Source organism: Drosophila subpulchrella, chromosome X (genome assembly GCF_014743375.2).
Source record: "Drosophila subpulchrella strain 33 F10 #4 breed RU33 chromosome X, RU_Dsub_v1.1 Primary Assembly, whole genome shotgun sequence".
Lineage (NCBI taxonomy): Eukaryota > Metazoa > Arthropoda > Insecta > Diptera > Drosophilidae > Drosophila > Drosophila subpulchrella.
In genome coordinates this window covers 9,003,370-9,025,042 of record NC_050613.1, presented here as the reverse complement: position 1 = coordinate 9,025,042, position 21,673 = coordinate 9,003,370, and the positions used below count along the sequence as shown (strand labels likewise).

General features: G+C 40.2%; 5 protein-coding genes across 8 annotated transcripts in view; 3 read left to right on the top strand and 2 right to left on the bottom strand.

Annotated features, from left to right (window-relative positions):
* Nucleotides 1-212: 212 nt before the first annotated feature.
* LOC119556843 (probable isoaspartyl peptidase/L-asparaginase CG7860) lies at nucleotides 213-1,423 on the top strand. Its single transcript, XM_037869314.1, has one exon. The coding sequence runs from the start codon at nucleotides 283-285 to the stop codon at nucleotides 1,285-1,287; it is 1,005 nt and encodes a 334-aa protein (XP_037725242.1). The 5' UTR covers nucleotides 213-282; the 3' UTR covers nucleotides 1,288-1,423.
* A 692-nt stretch (nucleotides 1,424-2,115) lies between these two features.
* LOC119556842 (GPI transamidase component PIG-T) lies at nucleotides 2,116-4,837 on the bottom strand. The gene is made up of 2 exons (XM_037869313.1): nucleotides 4,519-4,837; nucleotides 2,116-3,915 (listed from the first exon to the last, which is right to left on the bottom strand). The coding sequence occupies exons 1-2, from the start codon at nucleotides 4,691-4,693 to the stop codon at nucleotides 2,198-2,200; spliced, it is 1,893 nt and encodes a 630-aa protein (XP_037725241.1). The 5' UTR covers nucleotides 4,694-4,837; the 3' UTR covers nucleotides 2,116-2,197.
* A 682-nt stretch (nucleotides 4,838-5,519) lies between these two features.
* Nucleotides 5,520-8,368, bottom strand: LOC119555918. Its single transcript, XM_037867615.1, is given in 5 exon segments — nucleotides 5,520-5,855; nucleotides 5,916-6,043; nucleotides 6,593-6,973; nucleotides 7,902-8,095; nucleotides 8,098-8,368. Coding segments are annotated over 2 exon segments (234 nt in total). The 5' UTR covers nucleotides 8,149-8,368; the 3' UTR covers nucleotides 5,520-5,855; nucleotides 5,916-6,043; nucleotides 6,593-6,973; nucleotides 7,902-7,912.
* LOC119555914 (microtubule-associated protein futsch) overlaps nucleotides 7,541-21,673 on the top strand; it is a 30,359-nt gene continuing 16,226 nt past the window's right edge. For 3 of the 4 annotated variants that reach the window (XM_037867611.1, XM_037867612.1, XM_037867607.1), the window contains exons 1-3: nucleotides 7,541-7,622; nucleotides 8,460-8,851; nucleotides 17,064-17,143. The gene's annotated coding sequence lies outside the window, so the exon portion shown is untranslated. Of the gene's footprint in view, nucleotides 7,623-8,459; nucleotides 8,852-15,469; nucleotides 15,573-17,063; nucleotides 17,144-21,673 lie in introns of those variants that run through there. The other variant, XM_037867608.1, reaches the window with a different exon arrangement.
* LOC119558414 lies at nucleotides 12,759-19,552 on the top strand. Its single transcript, XM_037871947.1, is given in 3 exon segments — nucleotides 12,759-12,770; nucleotides 17,430-19,165; nucleotides 19,167-19,552. Coding segments are annotated over 3 exon segments (2,016 nt in total). The 3' UTR covers nucleotides 19,435-19,552.

Below are 21,673 nucleotides of genomic sequence, written 5' to 3'. Positions count from 1 at the left end.
AAAAAATTAATAGTACAGTACTATTTTATTTTTAACTTTTGAATTAAAATAAATAAATGCAATTTTATACGAAAATTAAAATACCTAACTTACATGGATAATCCGTTCCTCCATTTCAGCTTTCAGTCACAGCTCAGTGACTTTTGCCGCAGGGTATTATCGCCGTCAACACAAAGAAGCAGCAAAGACAAAGGGAGTATAAAACAAATTCCCAGCAGTCGGAGCTTCAGACCTCAGCTGTTCGAGCCGTAAACCACATCGGATTGTCCATACAGCTCTGTAATGCCACGCCCAGTTCTGCTAATCCACGGTGGAGCCGGTGATATTCCGGACTCCAGAATCGCCGGGAAGTTCGTGGGCATAAAGCAGGCTCTGCGTTCCGCCTGGGGACTCTTGAATCCGGGTGATGGCAGTGCAGGCAATGCGCTGGACGCCGTGGAGGCGGCGGTGAAGAGCATGGAGCTGGACGAGAGCTTCAACGCCGGCTATGGCGCCTGTCTGAACACCAGTGGCCAGGTGGAGCTGGAGGCCAGCCTGATGGAGGGCCGTGATCTTCGAGCCGGCTGCATAACCCTGCTGCGGGATGTGATGCATCCGATAACGGTGGCCCGTCGACTGATGGAGAAGCAGCGCCATACCTTCCTGGGTGGTGATGCGGCCCAGGAACTGGCGCTGGCCACCGGAAGCAAGAGATTGCCGCCAGGAGCCCTGGTCACCGAAGGAGCCCGCTACACGCTCAAGGAGTTCCAGCAGCAGGTGGCCGAGGGCAAGGATCCATTCTTTGCGCGCACAGAAATGGCCGATGACAAGCAAGGCGCGCCGAAGCCGTCGACGGATCCCAGTGGTGAGACCGTCGGAGCCGTGGCCATGGATGCCACGGGCCAAATTGTGGTAGGTACCTCCACTGGTGGCATCACTGGCAAGTGGCCAGGTCGCATCGGTGACACACCCATCCTGGGCAGCGGCACCTATGCGGACAACTATCGCGGTGGCGTGTCAACCACCGGACACGGTGAGACCCTCATGCGTTACAATCTTGCCCAGCGCATTCTGGCCGCCATGGAGTACAAGGGGCTGTCCGCTCAGGAGGCCGCCGACAAGGAGTGCCGGGAGATGACCAAACGGCTGGGTGGCACCGGTGGCGCCATTGTCGTCGGCCATTCCGGTGACCTGGGCATTAGTTTCACCTCGCGTCGCATGGCGTGGGGATACGTGCAGGATGGCACCATCTTCTACGGCATCGAGGGTCAGGTGGTGCACCAGGAGCCGTTCACAGTACCCACTTAGGTACTCCGTCTGGTCGGGGCATCTTATAAATTCACAAAACTCCTTAAAAATCTATTTATCAATTGCTAAAATTAGAAGGTATTTTATATTACAAAAATATGGATGTATACATTTAATAAAATCGTTTTTGGATTTATTTACAATATTTTCAAGCATTTGTGTTTCTTTTTTATTTACTTAACTATTATTGGGTATTGTATATCCTTAAATTGATTAGCATTATCTTCTGACTGCTCAAAACTATTGAATAAAATGGAATAAAATGGATGCATGTATTATTGGATTTTATATTCTTGAACCAAAAATAGCATTTATTACGTTCTCATTCGTTTTCTCATTCCTACATTAATTACATGAAATATACATATATCGAATTGGTCATAATAATTAGTCAATAAATTTTACATCGTTTTGTTTTGGAATCTGACCTAAAGTTTTTCCAGCTAACCTTTTGAAAATCCCCTAGTTCTACCATAGAGCTGACAGTTATTTAAATCCTCCCGGGACGACATTCAGAAAAGATAATAAAACATCTCAGTATAAATAAGCTTTTACCAACTTAATATAAATCATCTTATCTCCGACATATATACAGATATATATAAACGATTTTTTTATCGTACTCAGTTTGGTTTTTCGTTACAAGCACTAAATAATTCCTTCAACAAAAGATCATTTTATGATAATTTTTAGAGTGGGTGGCGCAATTTTAAAACACATGTATTGAATACCTTAATAAATCGAAAATACTTTTCATGTTTCCGGATATTTCCATTAGCCTATACCAATATGAATAGCGACCCTCTTTGTCCCTAAGACAGGAACATGTATTGTAATATAATTTTATTGGAATTCTAAAGGTATATCAGTGGAAGCTTATCACGACTCCCGTGGCTGTTCCGTTCGCCTTCTAGTCCTGCTCCTCCTCCTCCTCGTCGAGATCTTCCAGCAGCGGCTGGTCACCCGATGGTCCGCCAGCCGGTCTGGCAGCTCTCGTGGAAGCAAATTCCATAGCACCCGTTGCTGATGCTCCCTCAGTCTCTGCAGCTCCTTCATCGTCCGCCTTGCCACGGCGGAAAATCTTGCTGAATATCTTCTTCACAAAGTTCTTGGGCGCCGACGTCTGGCGGCCCACAATGATCATCTTGGTGGCCACACTGTGGATGGGTCCAAAGGCCAGGGCCACCACCGTGCAGGCCAGACAGATCACATTATACGGCATGCTGAAATCCGGCGTGGGCAGCGAGACAATCAGCGCCTCCGTATGCAAACTGAGCACATAGCTCGGTCGTGTGGCGTTGAACGAATGCTCGAAGAGATGTCCCTCCGCCGGCAGAGCCGTGTAGTTCCTGCCCATCGGCAGTTGGCTGGACACAATGGCAGCCCCAATGTAGTGGCCATGATTCGCATCCGGCGGATACTCCAGCCACTTGAGCAGCAGATAATCCACATCGATGGTTATCAGGGCGGAAGTCTGACCGGGCAGCATGAACCCAATCTCCAGGTGGGAGGGTAGTTCCCTCTGCTTTCCCGGCGTATAGTGGAGCAACTTGAAGGGCAGTCGCTGGCGTCCGTATTCGTTAAGACGATGCGGCTTCCTTCGGATGGAGAGTGTGTGCAAATAGGCGTGCACATACCACGGTATCACCTCCTGCACCATAATGGGCAGGGCATCGTAGTGCGAGTTGGTCACCTCCGTGACAATCCTGCCCCGCTCCTGGCCATGCCCCAATAGGTATCGATGAGCTGTCACTGGCGGCAGGACTGGCTTCGCCAGATTGCGCCGACGATTCTCGGTCTTTGGCGACAGCCATGCCACATTGAACAGCCTTTCACCCGCATCCTTGAACTGCTCGTGCATATCGTACACGGAATAGACGACGGTGTGGCCACCGCGAGTGCTCTTCACCTCGTGCACGGGTGCCGGGACCAGTTGAAAGCGCTCGCCCTGCTCGTTGCGCTGCACATAGATCTTGGAACTATCGGCCAGCTCACAGAAGCCATTAAGCCCCATGCCGAAAAGTCGACGCAGCGAGAAGTCATTGTTGCTCAGCTCGAAGAGGCGCAGATCGTAGACCAAGTTGGCCGTCTGGGTCAGCTCCACGATGCAGTTGTCCTCGTCGTGATCCTCGCACAGTACACGCACCTTCAGGCCCAGCGAATGGTACTTGGTGTTGTGAACGTGTCCGGAATTGAGGAGCGAGGCAAAGCCGGATGCACTGCCGCATGGCAATAGCTTCTTCCATGGCGTCAGATTCTCCGTGCATACAATCTCACGCGGCAGTGTCGAATATCTTACGAATTTTCGGCCATTGGCGGGCATAAATTGTGGACGAATCAGGTGCCTCGGTGCTATACTATTCGTGTTGTCAACGAAATTCAGTGAGGCACACAGCACGCCGGAGAAGACATTGGCAAGCTCCTTCCATTGGCGGTCCACCTCGTCGCTGGTCAGATTCGAGCCGCTGAACCAGGCCCACATCTCCGCACCGCTGGTGGCCTCCACAATGGGATAGCCCCACGTCTCGTAGCGCCACAGTCCCTGGGTCAGACCAATGTGCAGCTCCTTGACCGCAAACTGCTGCAGCAGCTCAGCAATCACGCGGGGCGTCAATTGGGTGTGGTAAACTGAAAGAGCAGAGGGGAAATTAGTTGAGATCTCTCTTGCACCTAGGTATAAATGTATATATTATAGTGTTTTTAGCTAAGATCATGTATATATTATAGTGTTTTTAGTTAAGATCATGTATATATTATAGTGTTTTTAGTTAAGATCAACATTAAGACTTCAAAAAGGGTAAATTCATAAACAAAAACCACATTAAAACACACATTTTTTTGAAAATAAAGAACATCTTCATATCTTAAAATCTTGATTTAACCAAACTCTCTCTCATAAATCTTGGAAGGCAAGAAATGGTAATGTTATGTTCTGTGAAAGGGCAGTTTTGGGTTTCTTTTCTGCAACTTATCAGAAACTTGGTTAGCGTTAAAATACATAAACCAAAACTTTGGGAGGTCTGCCATTTAGATATCGTGATTAACTTGGTGAAGTGGTGTGCTCCGAAAGTTTGTTTTTGGGTCACCTATCAGAACAAATTAAAAGAGTCATGGCATCGCTAAAATAGCTAGCAACAAAATCACGATAGCGAGTGTGGCCTGTACTTCAGTGATACCGGCAGGCAATCCCCGCCCACTGGAATGCAATGATGGTTAAACTGGGAAACTCACGGTTATCCTTCTCCCCGTAGTGCCAGCGCGTTGTGAACTGGAAATAGGTGTTGACATGGTCGCCGGACAGTGGGCGAACCACTAGCTCCTCGTGGAATCGTTCGTCATCCTTGCCCAAAGGAGAACCGGCATTAAATGCGACCAGCAGCAACAAGACAAACGCCCGCGGAAACATCCTGGCCCATCAGTTCACTTTCCGGTCCTTCGCCTGCGATTCGATTCCGTTCCACGGATGTCCTATGTTTAAATGTTTTTTAAGGGTAAAATAAAATTTAATTAACTGTGTTATTATGTGTTATCGATATCGGGCGATGCCTATCGACAGTGTGACCGCGGAATTATTTATTAAATATACCAAATATATATTTTCAGTGCAATTTTATTTATTTGGTATATTTGAGTACATGCCAAAATATACCACAATTATTCCAAACGGTCTCATTAAAATCTCAGGTGGGTGTCACCGCTAATTTAGCCGAGTCAAACCATTTTAAAGAGACCGTTTGTCACATAGCATGTACACACACCTATCGGTAGATTTTAGTGCCGTCTCTAATTGTTTTTGTTGTGGCCACCTGTTTCGCCAAAAATTAGTTGAATTTAAAATAAAGTTAATTAAAGCTGGATTGGATTAAATGTGGGATTCGAAACCGTAATTTTTGGAAAAATTATGCGATAGGCTTACCTTTAAAGTAAAGCATTGAAAAAATTACACTAACGAAAAAAAATAAATAAAAAAGCTAAGTCAGTCTATTCTTTAATAAATATACAATTTATAATTGCATTTTGTAAATAATTTGGATTTTTGCGGGAAAACAACGACACTGCTTCAGTAAGTGCTACAATTTTTTTATAGATCTTAACCACGGTGCTGATTAATTTGGAGTGTGTGCCTTGTGCTATTTAAATATTAAGTGATAAAGTGGCTTGCTTAAAAACAGTGAACACCCTGCGAAAAAACTTTTTTCTTATTATTTAAATAAAACTTTTTAAAAAACGCATTAGAATTCCATTCATTTAATTATGTATAGGCAGTCATTTTTAATTATTTCATTGCTTTTACAATTTTTTGGGTCACTTGGCTTTTATACGCAGCCTAGAATACATTATTTTCTTAGTTGCTCATAGCTTTTTACGAAATATACATAGGAGATTCTTATTTTGTTTAAGAAAAGCATACATTAAGTTCAGTCTTATATGTAAGTAAATACATTTCATGGGAATTGGGGGATTTTGGTTTTGCAACTTCTTAGAAGTTATTATTATTAACCCCACCAATGCAAAATATCTCGCTTGTGGAATAAATCGCTCCATCCATTATTTTTTGACTCGGGGTCCTATAAGAACAATTTCATTTTAATTTAGAATATATTACAAGGCTTTCAAATACAACTTACACGTAACCGACGTTTTCGAAAAACATTTTTCTCGAATTTTTTGTTTTCCAAATTGCATTCTTTTGCGTTGCAGTGTCCGTTTGTAATTATTGTAGGAAATTTCAGTTTCATCTCCCTCCTGAGTGTATCTATGAATAAAAAGAAATAAAGAACATGAATAAAACAGTAAGATAACATTAAGTTCTTATGATTGTACTTAATAAAGGCAAAGTAATTGTAGAGACAAAAATTAATCAAATTATTTATGCAAATTATATTGCAAAAATGTAAAATATTCTTTATAGTAGGTATATATTTTGACAATTCTTCTTTTCTTTTAGACAACTATTTAATTTAACTCTATATGTAAACACTTTCTGAGGCTACAACGATTAGTCAGAAGTTTGAAACACAGTGAATGAGACATTTCTGACCACATTAAGTACATATATGATTTTTTTAAGATTTAGAATTTTAGAATTGTTTTATAGTCGTACGACTATATTATATAGCTGTCATTAAAACTATATTAAAATATATTAAAAAAAATATATAAGAAAATGTATATAAAAAAAATATATAAGAAAATATATATAAGAAAATATATATATAGGAAAATATATACATATATTCTAAACCTTTTTCGGAACTCAAATACTAAAAAAAAACACAATTGTTTTTGACGAATGTATACTTACTCTTCCATTACTTCGTTGAAAATTTGTTTCAAATCTGTGCTAGTGAGCTTGCACCTGTTTTTGATTTCTTCGATCGCAATGATTTTCTTTATCTCCATGGCTATGGCGGATATGATCCTCACAGGAGAAGACGCGAGTTTCATCCTCGCGCTTTGCAGCTCTGGATGCGGCACGTGTATGTTGTGTCCCCATTTGTGAGTTTCTTGTTTTTGCAATACAACTGATTGTCGTCGCAAGAGTAAATTAGTCTCGAGCCTTGGCGCGATCCAGGATGAAATTTAAAGCTAGTATCACTGTTGTTTATTTTCCTATTCCCAAACAAGTCGGATCGCACGAATAGCAAATATTTCATAGTTGAAGTGCCGAACTGTGGCAGAGAACCTGCAATTTTAAAAATATATGAAATAGACTAACACAGCTGTTTTCTTAAATGGGTTTGAGTTCGCTTTGAAGCGTCATCTGGATTTCGTAGGGTTTAATTTATAGAGCTTGTATATGTATATTTAGTATATATATTTAAGCAACAACACACTTAAGTCTACCTATTAAGGGTAAACACAACAATCATGTGCTTTAACTTTTAAATTGAAAAAAAGCAGCCCAGCTGTTTTGTCCATTTGGTTTTGGTCTGTGGTGCACAAAAATCTGGTATTTTTTCTCTAGCATGGTAATCTGCACGTTTTCATTAGTTTTTAACACTACAATTTTGACTCTCTATGTTATAAGGGGTAGGCTTTTATAAAACTAGACCACTGCAATAAGTTATAGAACAGCAAACGCAATGGAACACTGCAATTGAGGCAACCACGCTAAGCTGATTTCCCCACATGGGTTTCGGTCTGGGATTTTGGTATTTTTTTGCGGTGCATACCGCAACGCGTTAGGGCACATTTAGCGTGGGGCGGCGAGCATATTATAGCGACGCACCACGGTCACGCTGCTCAAAGTGAAACGGCCAAACGAAGAAGACGTATCGTGTGTGCTCAGACTTGTGCTCTCAGAATTTTGGTCATCTACATTCACCTCTCTGGTACCGATACTACTCACATTTAATAATAATAATGCAGCCGACAACGAAACGCAACGCAAAACAAACGTTTTTATTGCTATTTTTTTTGTAATTTGGAGCAAGCAAGATCTTCAGCGAGCCAATAAATAAATGAAATGCAGCCGCCGCCGCACACCATGATATGCAGATTAATTTAAACAAAAAAAAAAAAATTACGAAAAAACGGGGGGTTTCCAACACATTTGACACATTTTCTTACAACTTTTATACCAATCCCGTTTTTTTTTTCCGTTGTTTTACCTTTTGGCTAGTCATATATATAAATGCACATGAAAATTCGCGGAACGGAACACACTATAGAAACAACGGCAACAACAACAACTACTACAACGGACAGCGACGACGTCGAAGGAAAGATTTTTACTCGCGTCGCGGTATACTTCAACTGTTTTTGAACTTTTATTGCGTGTTTGCTGCTGCGACAAAACTCGCGCGCGGCGCCACAAAGCGGAGAAACGGCGAGAAACGTGTGTGTGGCGGAGAGCATGCGCTCTCTTGGCCCGTATATGTATATGGTATGTGGTGCGGTGGTGTGCGTGTGTCGGTCGGTACGCGCGGTCTTCAGTTGCGCCGCCCGTTTCGCTCGCGTTTATCGCGACTCACACACTGAAGGCGGGCTACAAGCGCTGCCATTGCCAATGCCACAGTGTTTCGGTTGTTCGCCGCGTTTCGCTCGCCTCGCTCTCGTCGTCGCCGCCAGCGAGCCCAATTCGCCGTTCGCTTGCTTGCTCCAAATTTAGACGAACCAAAACCCCCCCCCCACCACCGCCGCCCCCCCTCATTTTTCATTGTCTTCAGTTTAGAGTAAAAGGACAACAAACACAAGTCACAAGCAATCAGCCAAGAAATAATTAAAAACCAAAAAGTGTGTTGAAATTGTTCATTAAAACGATTCTAAATCTGAATCTAAAACAAAAACCAGCGAAGAGAGAGAGCAGCGAAAAGTTAACAGCGAATTCAGCGGCAGAAGCAGAGCAGCGGAGCGCAAGTGCAAGCGAGACGGCAGCCTAGCTCCGCTGCAAGGCAACGGGATAGTAAGAGACAGCGTGCAGCAACAGAGAGAGGGCAAGAGCGAACGAGACAGAGAGAGAGAGAGAGAGGAGCAGCAGCGGCGGCCGCCACAAAGCCACAAAAGAGAGCTGGCGAGAGGGGGAGAGAACTAGACGACGCGACGACCTACTACAAAAAAGGTGATATTTTTTTCATTTCATTCTTTTTCCTTTTTGAATTCTCTTTCTTTACCCCCCTTCGATTTTCGTTTTAGTTGTATTTTGTGGTATATATTAGTTAATACATCTATTGTACGCCTAGTTTAGTTTTAAGTGAAAATCGTACAACGAAAAACACGCCAAGCAAATAATGTAACTTGCTCTCTATTTCTCTCTCTCTCCCCCCTCGCACACTTCCTCTAGCTCTCTCGCTCACATTTCATAACTCGTTTCGCATAAATTTCATCCTCCATTTATTATTTAACTGATTGTTTTTCTTTCGCTTCATTGAGTCGCAAAATTTTTAAAATTCCAATCAAATCAAATCATTACGAATTTCGATTTGCAGCTTTGTAGCTCACTTTCATTGAAACCACAAAGAAAAATTGAGAGAGAGTGTGACCACTTAACAGTAACGAGGGCTGTTATTAACATTGCAGCGGTGCGTAAAAGAACCAATAAACAATAACCAAAAAAAAAAAAAAAGAGTTGCTAAAAACCAAACAAAAAATGTCTGCATTTTTCAATACTTTCGAGTGTGTTTTGTGGGCGGGCTGACGTCACGCGGGGCTGCTTCTTCTAGTTACTTTCGATGGACAAAGCTGTGAAGTAAATCATAGACAAGGTGTTTTTGCAAGCATTCAAATATATTGTGATGTATATTTCCTAAGAAGCCTGCACGAAATCGACGGTTCACAGTGGGCAAGGGAGTGCTTTTCCCATTGGAAATTGCATTTTTGCCCCACTGTCTGTCTGCCTTTTGCTGCCCTAGCGGTAAATCTTCATCCTTTGTCCTTTGGCAATCAAATTCGCCTGCTAACACTCAGTTGGTTAACATGCTGTTAGAAAGCGTGGTTAACAGCGGCGGGGCGAGGGACAGGGACGGCGAGAGAGCGGGGCGAAAGAGAGGGAGCGAGTCAGTGGATGAGTCTTCAAGTAAATCGTGAAATATTTTTATAACAAATACCACTGCTTCGGGCCGCGCTGGCGGCAGACTGAACCGCGTTGTCACACATTCAAAATTTCAACGAACTTCGCTTCGCTGCCGACGTCGACGTCTCCATGCTGAAATACAGCGAGTTCAGTTCGAATTCGCCGTGCGCTCACTTGTCGCCTTGTCGCCGTCGCCGGCCGCTCTCAGCTCAGTCTCTCTCGTTTCGGGGAATATTTTCAATGATTTTTCCTCGAAAAGAAGTTGTAGTTGTAGTCGCCCGTGGGCTTAGTTTGTATTTTTATATCGCTCTTCGTCCGTAAATTTCAATCCATTAGATATTTTTGTGGGTTTTTAGCAACTTCTACTTCGCATATTTGCACATTTTAGCATTTGTAGCAATACAAATTTTGTCTTTCACTGAATTTTTTCATTTTTAACATGAGTAATCAACATTTTGTCGAACAATTGTTTTTTCTTTGAAAATGCAACTTTCAGAGGATAACACTTATTCTTGTTGATATCAGTTAGCAATTACGTTATGACCAATCTTTGTTATTTACTTATCCTTGGCCTTGTGCCTAATTAAACTGCTTCAACTGATATTTAAAATATATTAGAAGTATACATATGAATATGTGATATAGAAATATGAACATTTTCATTATAAAATGTTTAGTTTTATACAAAAACAATGTAGGAGAAGGGTATTTGTAAGGGTTATTTTGTTTAGTACATCATTATTGAGTAGTTCTCGTTCTCGTTGATTACAAGAACTAAATCAAAAGTTGACAGACCACATCCACAATCTTATCTTTAATTATTGGATTTAACATGTTTGAGGGGTCAAAATGAGTGTATTTTTCAATGCCCAATTTGCTTCCGTTTTCGACATGCTCACTCACGCACACACTTGTACGCTTTTGTTGTCAGTGTGTGTGTGTGTGCGCGTATGTAAATGCCCCAATGCTTGTGTCAATTTTCCTAGTGATGTAATAGATTTTTTTAGGTGCGGCTTCTTTTTCCGCCTTCGTTCGCTCTGCCATGTTCCACACTTTTCATGCTCTTTATTATTATTTTTTTAGTTTGCCAACGAGGTCAGACAAGCACACATACACGTGCACGTGCATTATGAGCTCACAGACACACACACACACGCACACAAAATCCTATATAAATCGCAGTTTGCAGTTTTCCCTCTCTCTTTCTCTCTCCCTTTTAAATGCCCTACCTGTCAACGATCGCTGTTGTTGTTACTGTTAAATGCATCTGTTACACTCGTCTTCTTTAAAACGTTACTTCCGGCTTGATCTCTCTCTCATCTCTTTTCCTCTTTCTCGCCTCTTTCTACATAAATCAGATGCCCGCATTTTGTTGTTATCGCTAAATTCTAGTGGTATATTTTCGTATGTATGTTATATACATACATGAATATTTGAGTATACATATGTATGTATCTTTGTTTGTGGTATTGCTAAGCCTTGATTTGCTTTCACGCCCTTTTTATCGAATTATCTATAAAATGTGCGGCGATCCCGAGATTCCGATTCCGTTACCTATGCAGAAAGATATGTACATATGTATGTACATACATTCATGTTTATCACGTACAATTGTACATACATGTGTCATCACTACGAATTGACGTACTAGAATGTACATACATACGTCACAAAATAAACACTAGCAATAATAAATATTATGAATTTTAAAATAATATAAACTAAACACTTGTATTTACTGAGGGAAAATCTTTTTACAATATTCTCGTGTATTATATGTACGAACTAGTTCTTGAAAAACGAAAGCCCCACTGTATATTTTTCTATTGTTTTTCTTGTTTAAGGTTAAATTTTTCAAAAAGTAGAGCAAAAAACACGGCTTCCTCCCTCCCCCATATAATTTTTCACTTTTCCAACCGATTGCAATACGCAAATGATTGATGTAACTTTGTTAGTGCTCGCTTCCTTTGTCTTTAAATTAAGCCCATTAAAATTAATTAAGATATTGACCCACTTCACTGGCAGTCGTTGAAAAACCGCCGGAACAAAAAAAAAAAAAAAAAAATTGTTTCAAGTGCCTGACATTTTTACATTAAAACGACAAGCCACATGACGTCATTTGGATGAGCTTACCGTGTTCGTTTTGTTTTTGTTTTATCTGGAAATTGACCGAAAGCGGCTTGTAATAATATAATTTCTTATTTAACTGGAGCATGGAAAATGAGTTGGAAGGAGAAAAGTAAGCTAGAAAAATAACTAACTGCAAAATATTTTAATATGTATTAAAATTTCTCTTAATAGTTGTTAAATAGTCAAAGTTTCATTATTTTATTAATATTTTTCAGTTAAAAAAGTGTTTTCTTTTTTTGTAATATTTTTACTGGAGGGTAAGAGAGTTACAGAGAAGTAATGACTAAGAAAGCGAAAATGTGATAAGGCGATAAGCCATCATCACCAGCAAATTTTTAACTGATAAACAATTTCAAATTCGAACCATTTGTTTATTTTGACTCCAAGTATTTCAATAATATTTCTCTCTGCCCCCAACTTCCTCTCTTTTGCTCTCATTCTCTCTCTCTTTGGTTTTGGCTTTGGGTTTTTTTTGTCACTTTGCTCATCTTCATAATCATCAAACTTTTCTATTGTTGTTTCTTTTTATGGGCAATTAAAATCAGCGGCAAAGCCAAAATAAAAGCTAAGAAGAAAATAAGCAACGGTAAATCCAACTTGCGGCGTGCGAGAGAGATGGCCAATGTCTGCTGTGAAAGATTTAAGTCAACTATGAAAACGAAGCTTGAAAAGCAAATGCCCAAAGCAAAATGGCAGCCACAGTAGAGATTGGAACTATTGGAAGATGCAGAAACATATTTTAGGCAGTACAGTGATTGTTGGACACAAGGACTATTATAATAAAAAAAAGTTTGAAAAATATAATATTTACTTTAAGTCTAGCAAAATGGCTGCCACAGTAGAGATTGGAACTATTGGAAGATGCAGAAACATATTTTGACAACATAATGAATGAAAGTACAGTGATCGTTTGGCACAGGGACTATTATATTTAAAAAAAAGTGAAAAATAAAATATTTATTTAAACATATAATTTGCTAAATTAGCTAGTTTGATGTACATATTTACTAAAAAATCATGCATAGATTAAAACCATACTTGTTAAATATATTTTTTATATAAATGTATTTTCAAGATATGTGTTCGTAAATGTGCATATTGAAAAATTCATTCACAAGTATTTCTACTGTACAAACTGAACCTTGCTTTTTCTCCTTTTCGTTTTGTTATTTTCTCAATGATTTTTTTTTATTTTACTAATTTTACATATATTCCAAAACAAACAATACAAATTCATTGATTTCGACTTTTACTTTCCTTCGCATAACTGTAAATGTTTTGCGCCTCCGTTTTGACCGCTTTCTTTGTGGCGTCTTCTTTTAAAGCAGAACACAAACACAAAAGAGAACCGAAATCTTTAACAGAGAGAGAAATAAGTGTGTCATGCTCAGCTTTTAATTCAGTGTGACCCCTTTTTTGAAGAGAAGTGCGTATACACCGGGGGAAAAATGAAGAAAGGATAGTTTTATAGTACATATGTACATATGTACGTAAATGTAATATATTTCATTTGTCCGTACGTACATATGTATGAAATGAAGCGCAATAAAAATAAAATTACAAGTATTTAATCACAGTGGGTTATAAAAGTATGTATTTTAATTCGAAAAACAACTAAAATCGTTGACCCTGATCAGCTATTATAATTTTTTCTCAAAAGCCAAGCATAAAAATGTTATAATAAACATTTTTAAAAAATTATTAGCTGCTTTGATAAACCTACTTTTCTATAACACTGTTTAATGGTGAAACTCATTGCCAAGAAGCTCGTTTTTATAGTTATGTATTTTTTATTTGCTGGTCGAACACACGCATTGTGGTTACAGCGAGTTAGCAGTTTAAGCCAAAACGCAATCAATTAGCACATGGTTTATGCCAACAGCAATGCCACTTCGTATTTATAAATGTGTGCATATATACATAGATACCTATATTTTGCTTTTCATGACACGAACAACGAACACCCCCAAGGTCAGGCGATAAAAGCTAATTTCCGTCTGACTTTTTATCCTGTCTCGCCGGACCGTAATCCCTCCGCCTCCCAAACCTCTACAATCCCTCTACAAACGGCCCGAACTTCACCCTTGGGTCACTTGAGCTTTTGCGTTGGTTGGGTGTATTGATTGCATTATCCTGTATTCGGCGTTGTTTCAATAACAAGCACATATATGCCTATACCAATTCGAAATACTCTATATTTTGTACCGATTTTTCTAATTTTAAAAAGGTTTTAGCCAGTTTTAATAATTTTTTGAAGGTTTTTTTTAGTCTTACCCAAAAAACGTATAGATTATTGGAATTTTTAATATTATTTTTTTATTCTTTCTACTCTTGATTATAAGGGTATAACGATACAATAAGGGTTTAGCAAAAATAAATACTCTGTATTTTTTTTAACGATTTTTCTAACTTTATATAAAGGGTTTAGAAAAGGTAGTGCTTGTAACTGAAATTAAAGTTGTCATCTTAAATAGTTTTAATAATTTTTGGAAGGTTGTTTTATTGAACATAAAGTATAGATTATGGGAACAGTTAGTAAATATTGTATATCTTCCAACTCCCGATTATAAAAAATATTGCCCTTGTCTGGGGCCTTGAAGTATCTCTTTCTTCTCGCAGATTCTCCATTGCTCTCCCCACTAAATAACGGTTAATCATAACAAATCGACAGCTGTCTCTGTCTGCATCCAATATCCCATAGTTCGTTGGTTTGTTTTTGTGGAGGACATGTCAACGACTTGTTCTTGTTACTTTTCCCTGCTTTCTTCTTGGCGTCTTGTGTTTTTCTGCGAAGGAGTGGTAAAAAAAAAGGAAGAGGGTTGGGGAGTTGGCAAAGATATACCAGTTCGTTGACTTGGTGGCAACCAAAGTTTTGGGGTTGTCCTTGATATTTATTGTTATTACTTTTTCCCTATGGGATATTCTGGAATTGCCGGCGACATTTCAATGTGGAGCATGTCGTGAATTTTTCAACACTGGCACGTACTCCCTAGGAATTATTATAAGCGAGTTTGGAATATATATATATATATATATGTATATGTATATATTTGTCATATTGAGTCATACATTGTCGACTGAGTGCACTGAACAAATTATATATTCATGCAGTTAAGCATACATACATACATATGTACGTATTGCTGATATCTGCCTGTGGATGGGGTGTTTGTTTTTCTATCTTGTTAATGGGATTTTTGTAGAACTCGTTGATTTCTCGGGCACGCAGCATTTCCGCTCTCCGGTTCTTGTGGATGTGAATGTTTCTCTATCCCAGGCAATTGTCAACCCATTTTGTGGCTCCCCTCTGGCTTTCCATACAGAAACAGCAGCGGTCACCATAATAGTGCAGCCGACCATGCAAACCGGTTCTGCAGCAAAATCTCAAACCAAAATAATTTTAAACACATATTTCGAAAACAGCAATCTGAGAAAAAAGCCAACATCAAGTTACCTTTTAAAACTTATGTCAACCTATTGATACTTCGCAGTCGACCTAACAAAATTAGTTTAACAAGAGCAGTTGAGCTGACTACAGCAAACATTTGTGAAAGAAAGGCGTACAAAAATATTTGTGAAAAAATCAAAAGTTCTTTGATAAGTGGTGCTAATACTCGGACCGCAGCTGCCCTGGCAAAAGGTACGCATGTTGGATGTTTCTCTATCCTAAGCAGTTGTCAACCCATTTTGTAGCTTCCCTCTGGCTTTCAGTGTAGGGATAGCAGCGGTCACACTAATAGTGCAGCAGGCCATGCAAGCCAGAACAATTTTAATCGAATTTTTTTTTTAATCATAGCAACCTGAGAAAAAAACAGACATCAAGTTACCTTTTGAAAGTTATGTCAAACTATTGATACTAAGCATTGCAATTGACAAAGTTAGTTTAACGAAAGCAGTCGAGCTGAGTGCAACGATATTTTGTGAACGAAAAGCGTGAAAAATCATACAAACATTTTTGAAAGAAACACAATTTTATCGGGATTATTTTTAAGTTCTTTAAAAAGTGGTGCTAGTACTCGAACCGCAGCTGCCCTGGCAAAAGGTACGCGTGTTAAATGTTTCTCTGTCCTTAGCCGTTGTCCACCCATTTTCTAGCTCCCCTTAGGAAGAAACAGCAGCGGTCACATTAGTAGTGCAGCAGGCCATGCAAGCCAGAAAAATTTGAATCTAATTTTTTTTAAATCATAGCAACCTGAGAAAAAACTGACATCAAGTTACCTTTTGAAACTTATGTCAACCTATTGATATTACGCATTGCAAGGGAGGAAGTTAGTTTAACGAAAGCGGTCAAGCTGAGTACAACGAAAATTTGTGAAAAAAAAAATAGTTTTCGGATTGTTGAGTTCTTTGAAAAGTACAACGAAAATTTGTGGAAAAAAAGTGATTGTTGAGTTTTTTGAAAAGTGGTGCTAGTACTCTGACCGCTGCTGCCCCGACAAGAGGTACACACTCGCAAGTGTTAATTTGTGTTTTCAACATCATGCCAGATTGCATACAGAGACTGCAGCGGTCACAATAACAGTGCAGCAGACCATGCAAGCCGTTTCTGATGCAAATCTCTGGCCAAATCAATAATAATCCAATTTTTTGTTAAATCATCGCAATCTTAGAAAAAGCCAACATCAATATACCTTTGAAAATTAAGTCAACCTAGAGATACTACGCATTTCAAGTGACAGTTGGTTTAACGATACAACTAAAATTAAGCCGAAATTGAGAAAAAAGCCAACATCAAGTTACCTTTTGAAACTTATGTCAACCTATTGATACTTCGCAGTCGACCTGACAAAATTAGTTTACCAAAAGCAGTTGAGCTGACTACAGCAAAAATTTGTGAAAGAAAGGCTTAAAAAAATATTTGTGAAAAAATCAAAATTTATTCGGGTTGATTTTTAAGTTCTTTGATAAGTGGTGCTAATACTCTGACCGCTGCTGTCCTGGCAAGAGGTACATACATGCAAATGTTAATTTTTAACTTCAACACCTGGGCAGATTTTTCATTCCTGCCTCTTTCTACTTCGGTTTTTTGTTTCCTTTGTCTTTGGCCAGCTGTTTTGCTTGGCATTTTTTTTTTGTTTGTCTTTGATTTTCTTTACCAAAACGCTCATCGCCTCTTTTTATTTCTTTACAGGCTCTCCGGTCAAGCTACCCAGCGTCTCCAGAAGAGAATACAAAGGAATAACCATTCAAATAATTAAGGACTTTTAAGAGGTGAGTGCAATGCAAGCAATCTAACGATCTATCGCCAATGTCAAGTGCAATGTTAATCGCGACTGTTAACCACTCGACCGCTAACACGTGCAAAAACTACTCTGAGTAATGCGAAGAATTGATGACGAAGCCCCAAAGCCCCAAAGCCGGTCGCATAGCCCAGCCTCTCTTCAGAAGCCCAGCCCCTCTTCTTCTCTCAAAACTCTCAACTGGTTTTCGTTGCATGACTTATTCGGTTACCAGTGCCTGGTAAAATAGATGCTGTAATTGGGAACGTGACTGGTAGATTAGCAGTGCGAAAATTGTTACATTTGCTTTCCGAGTGAAATTGCCCACTAACACTGGAGTTCAGGTGAATAAGAACTTGTCTCTTCGATTGCTGGGAACCAAAACCCACAACGGCGTTTACCACGTCCACATGAAGCCCAAGATGACCATACCGCTCAATCTTCCCATGGAGATGCTGCAGCTAAACCCGGAGGTCAAGGTGATCCGGGTCCTTGAGAAAAACGCAACAAGCAACGAGCCGCAGGTGGCTCTTCTCCAGATCAACGTGATGGATCACGTAAACATAGACTTGAATGCCAGCCTGGCCGGAAAGCCGGGAAACCCGTTCACGGGTCCCTTTCCCGAGGAGAAGTGCACCTTCTTCGTGGCCGCCCGCACCAAGGACGGCTATCGACGCGCCTTCCTATTGGATCACATTGTGAAGCCCACGCCCACGTTCTTGGTTTACGAAATGGATGAGGGTCGAGTTTCTGTCACCACCGAACTGAGACGCATTCCCAGCGAGCTACTCGGTCTGCCCATCCGAGTGTTTGCCGCTCAGCTAAAGGACTCTGTTCCAAAAGAGCTTGAGACTGATGGCGCAGATCTCACGGTCAAGTTCAAGTTGGATAACCCACCGCCCAAGGAAAAATTGCGCGCCGCCAACGCTGCCTTGCTGGCCAAGGGCGAGCAGATTTGCATGGCCCGACTGAGCACTTTTCTGGGTCAGATTTCAGATTTAGGGCACAAGTTCTGGCGCGAACCCATCGACAAAAATGACACCGTGTTCATCACCCATATCGTTAGTTACAAGGAGGTGTATATTAGCTCTCCGAATACCAAGCAGTATGCTTCGATCTTCAAGCGTCTGGAGTCGAAGTGCACTCCCATTCAGGAGTCCAGCGAGATATCAGTTGGCTGCACTGTGCTGATTGCCTCAAAGACACTTGGACACTTCCGAGGCGAGGTATTGAGCACTGACAACGGGGTCTATAATGTGAAGAATGTTGATACAGGTGCCACCCAAAATGTGGAATTGACTTCGATGCGCAAGTCCTGCCGCTTCCTGGAGAATCTTCCTGTCTGCCTGATGCGCGTTCAGTTAAAGATCGTTTGCAATATTCCGGATGCAGCCGTGCCAGCAAACAATGCGGCTCTCCAGGTGTTGCACAAGCTGTGCGCCCAGGAGGAAATGCTTGAACTGGAGATGGTAGATGAGAGTACCTCGACTGTGGACCTGCTCTCCAGTTCCGGCGATCAGCCCTCCTTGGTGACTCGAATGCTGCCACTGATGTTCACGCCAGTGCAGGAAAAAGCCAATGCTGCTCCGCCAAAGGCACTTCTAACTCCGGCATCATCTCCGGTTGCTACACCAGCGAAACGCAAGAAGCCGACACCAGTTCTCCCTCCGGAGTCTCCTCCTCCTGTCAGACGGGAGGACTCGGCAACCAACAATGGGGGCAGCCAAAAGTCTTTCGAACGCTTTTTTTTCAATGACATGGCCAAGTATCTGGTTCCCGTGGGCGACAAGGTCAGCATCATCCTCCTGAACGCAGGTGACTTGAAAGAATCTGGTTACATCACCGCCTGCTTCTTTAAGCACGGAAAGGAGGCCGAGGATTTCCAAAATCTTCTCGATTCGGTAACGAAGCAAGGAGCGTGCGATCACAACGTTGTGCCGGGTTATGTGCCAAACGTTGGCGAGATTTGCTTGGCGCTCTTCAGCGAAGACACAAACTGGTATCGCGGAGTTTGCCAAGATTTTTTACTGCGATTTTGGCAACTTTGAGTATGTGGATGTGGAAAATCTTAAGCCGATACCCCAGGATCTGCTTAAGGGCATCTATGCCACCAAGTGCTATATAGATGGCTTCGACAAGTCGAAGAATTTTGCTGCCTTGGAACATTTCCTCGTCCACCAGAGCGGAGTCCAATGTGAAGTTAAGGATGGCCCAGAGCCCGATACGCGTCTCATCACGATTCCCAATCTGCAGACCATACTGAAAACACCAATTCCTAATTAAACGCAAGCTTCGACTTCAAGTTACTGACAACATGGACCGCATTCCTTATGTTTTATAGTATTAAGTGTATACCAAAAAGACCATTTAATACATTCATATGTCGTTCACTTTTTCACAATTATATTTTTTTTTTTTACTGTTCTGTAAGTTTAAGCTCACAAGGTTGAGTCGAATTGTAGAAGCTTAAGCATAGAATTCGTATTATGAAAAATATAATTGGTTTATTCACTATTGGCCATTACCAAAGCCGCATAAGAGTTGAAAAGCGGACAGCCTTTTCTTTCTCAATAACATACAACTTCAGTTAGTAAAACACATGTTGGGATCACTGGAAATCAATTTTTTTAATAAAGCCATATATTTTTCTATACGAAAACCATTTCAATTATAAATGTTATATTTTCATGGAATAGTTTTTGTACCGAAGTTTCTATTCTCTACAATTCGACTCACTCTTAAAGTCATTCTACATCAAGTCAATTACAATAAGTCGGACAATTATAATATTCCAACCATATGCTAAGTCTATATACAAAAGTCTTGAGAATCTCTTCCATTTGGGTTCTAAACTTTCCAAGAGATTGGGCTTAGTCATTATCATGTACCAAAGGTCTTGAAAATCTCTTCCATTTGGTTTCTAAACTTTCCAAAGTTTCAAAATATTCGAACCATATGCCAAGTCTATATACCAAATGTCTTGAGATTCTCCCCATTTGTTTTCAAAACTTTCCAAGAGATTGGGCTTAGTCATTATCGTTCCAAAGTTTACAATCAAGTTTATTAAATCAATTAGATTGATCAAAGATCTTGGGTCTTTAGCAGCTTGCACCCTAATTTTAGCAAACCATCTGGATTTTAACTCTGGAATTTCCCGTGTATGGTTTATCCTTATCGATGAGGTCACCTAAAAGACTGACTAACTCTTAAGCCTGCTTGTTCAACAACCACTTATAAAAAAAAACTTCGATGAATCACATTTTTATTTTGGTTTTACATGCACTATATCGTTCTTAAAGAGAATTGAAATTTTTTGAGGTACTATAACTTTAGTTTACCAATGTCTTCGGTGTTTTTATAAATGCTATATATATTTTCACTCAAGTATGTGCTTGACTGACGTCAACATTTAACAATTGCGTCCTGGTTTTATTTCGATTATTTCAGACATTTTGCATGTTTGCCGTTGACACATGTTTTTTTCTCAGCCCCTTCTCGGTTGCCCCGCTGTTTGTTACATCCAAGATGTCATAAAAATGTGTATTTAATCAATAAATATGGTATCTACAGTATCTTGGCAAAGTATCCACCGCCACAACTTGTTGCCTTTTTTGGTAATACATTTATTGAACAGGGTCATTTAATGTCGATTGGCTTTCATTTGTTTTTTCTGCTACGCTTAGCCATTGTAATACCGAATTTGGGTCATTGTAACAGGGTTTCTGCTGAGTGCTAACATACGCGGTACCTCTAAAATTGCTAAAGTAGTCGAAATTAAATTTAAAAGTTACTCCTGATATTCCTAAATTGTATACCCATTAATTGTTCAAATTTGCATAACAAAAGAGGGTGAGAAAGTAAAGGGACTGAGAGCAATTTAAGTAAATTGGCCACGGAAAGCTTAATAATTGCAAGCCATTAAATATTTATTTAGTTGTCCGACAAATTAGTATTAAATGTAATAATTTCTTAATCGATAAATCGATGAACTGTGATGCTAAAAAAAAAATTACTTTACCTAACCCAGATCGGCTGGTTCTTGAAATGCATCTACATTTTGCATAACATAACCTTTACAGCACTGCTATTACGCACCAAAAATGCTCGTAGCTGTGGCTACATAACTGTAACTGTAAAGATGAGCTGTCGCTTGCAGTGATGGTGAAATGCAATCGCTGTTGTTGCTAACGTGATTCACGTACCGCTCCGCTCCGAGAATTTTCTGGAGAGGCAGCGAAACAGGTGCCTGCCCCTCTCCCCTCTCTCCATTGGGGCATGAAAACGAACGTGAGCGGTGGCACGAACAAACATGTTGCGCGGATGTGTGGCTGCACTTGTTATATCCGCCGGATGAATGTAATTACATATAAGATACATATGTGGTCCCATTGCAAATGCACTGTTTCATCCTATTTGTTTTAGACCTCTGTTTATAAATAAATATATACATATTTTTTAAATGTATTTCTTTCTTCCAAAGAAATTTCGTAATTGTATACTTGCTCATATTGGGTTTTTCCCA

Coding starts and splice junctions, on each gene's coding strand:
- LOC119556843 (XM_037869314.1), top strand. CDS start 283: ATGCCACGCCCAGTTCTGCTAATCCACGGTGGAGCCGGTGATATTCCG.
- LOC119556842 (XM_037869313.1), bottom strand. CDS start 4,693: ATGTTTCCGCGGGCGTTTGTCTTGTTGCTGCTGGTCGCATTTAATGCC. Junction 3,916..4,518: donor CTACGGGGAGAAGGATAACC/GTGAGTTTCCCA, acceptor CTGCTCTTTCAG/TTTACCACACCCAATTGACG.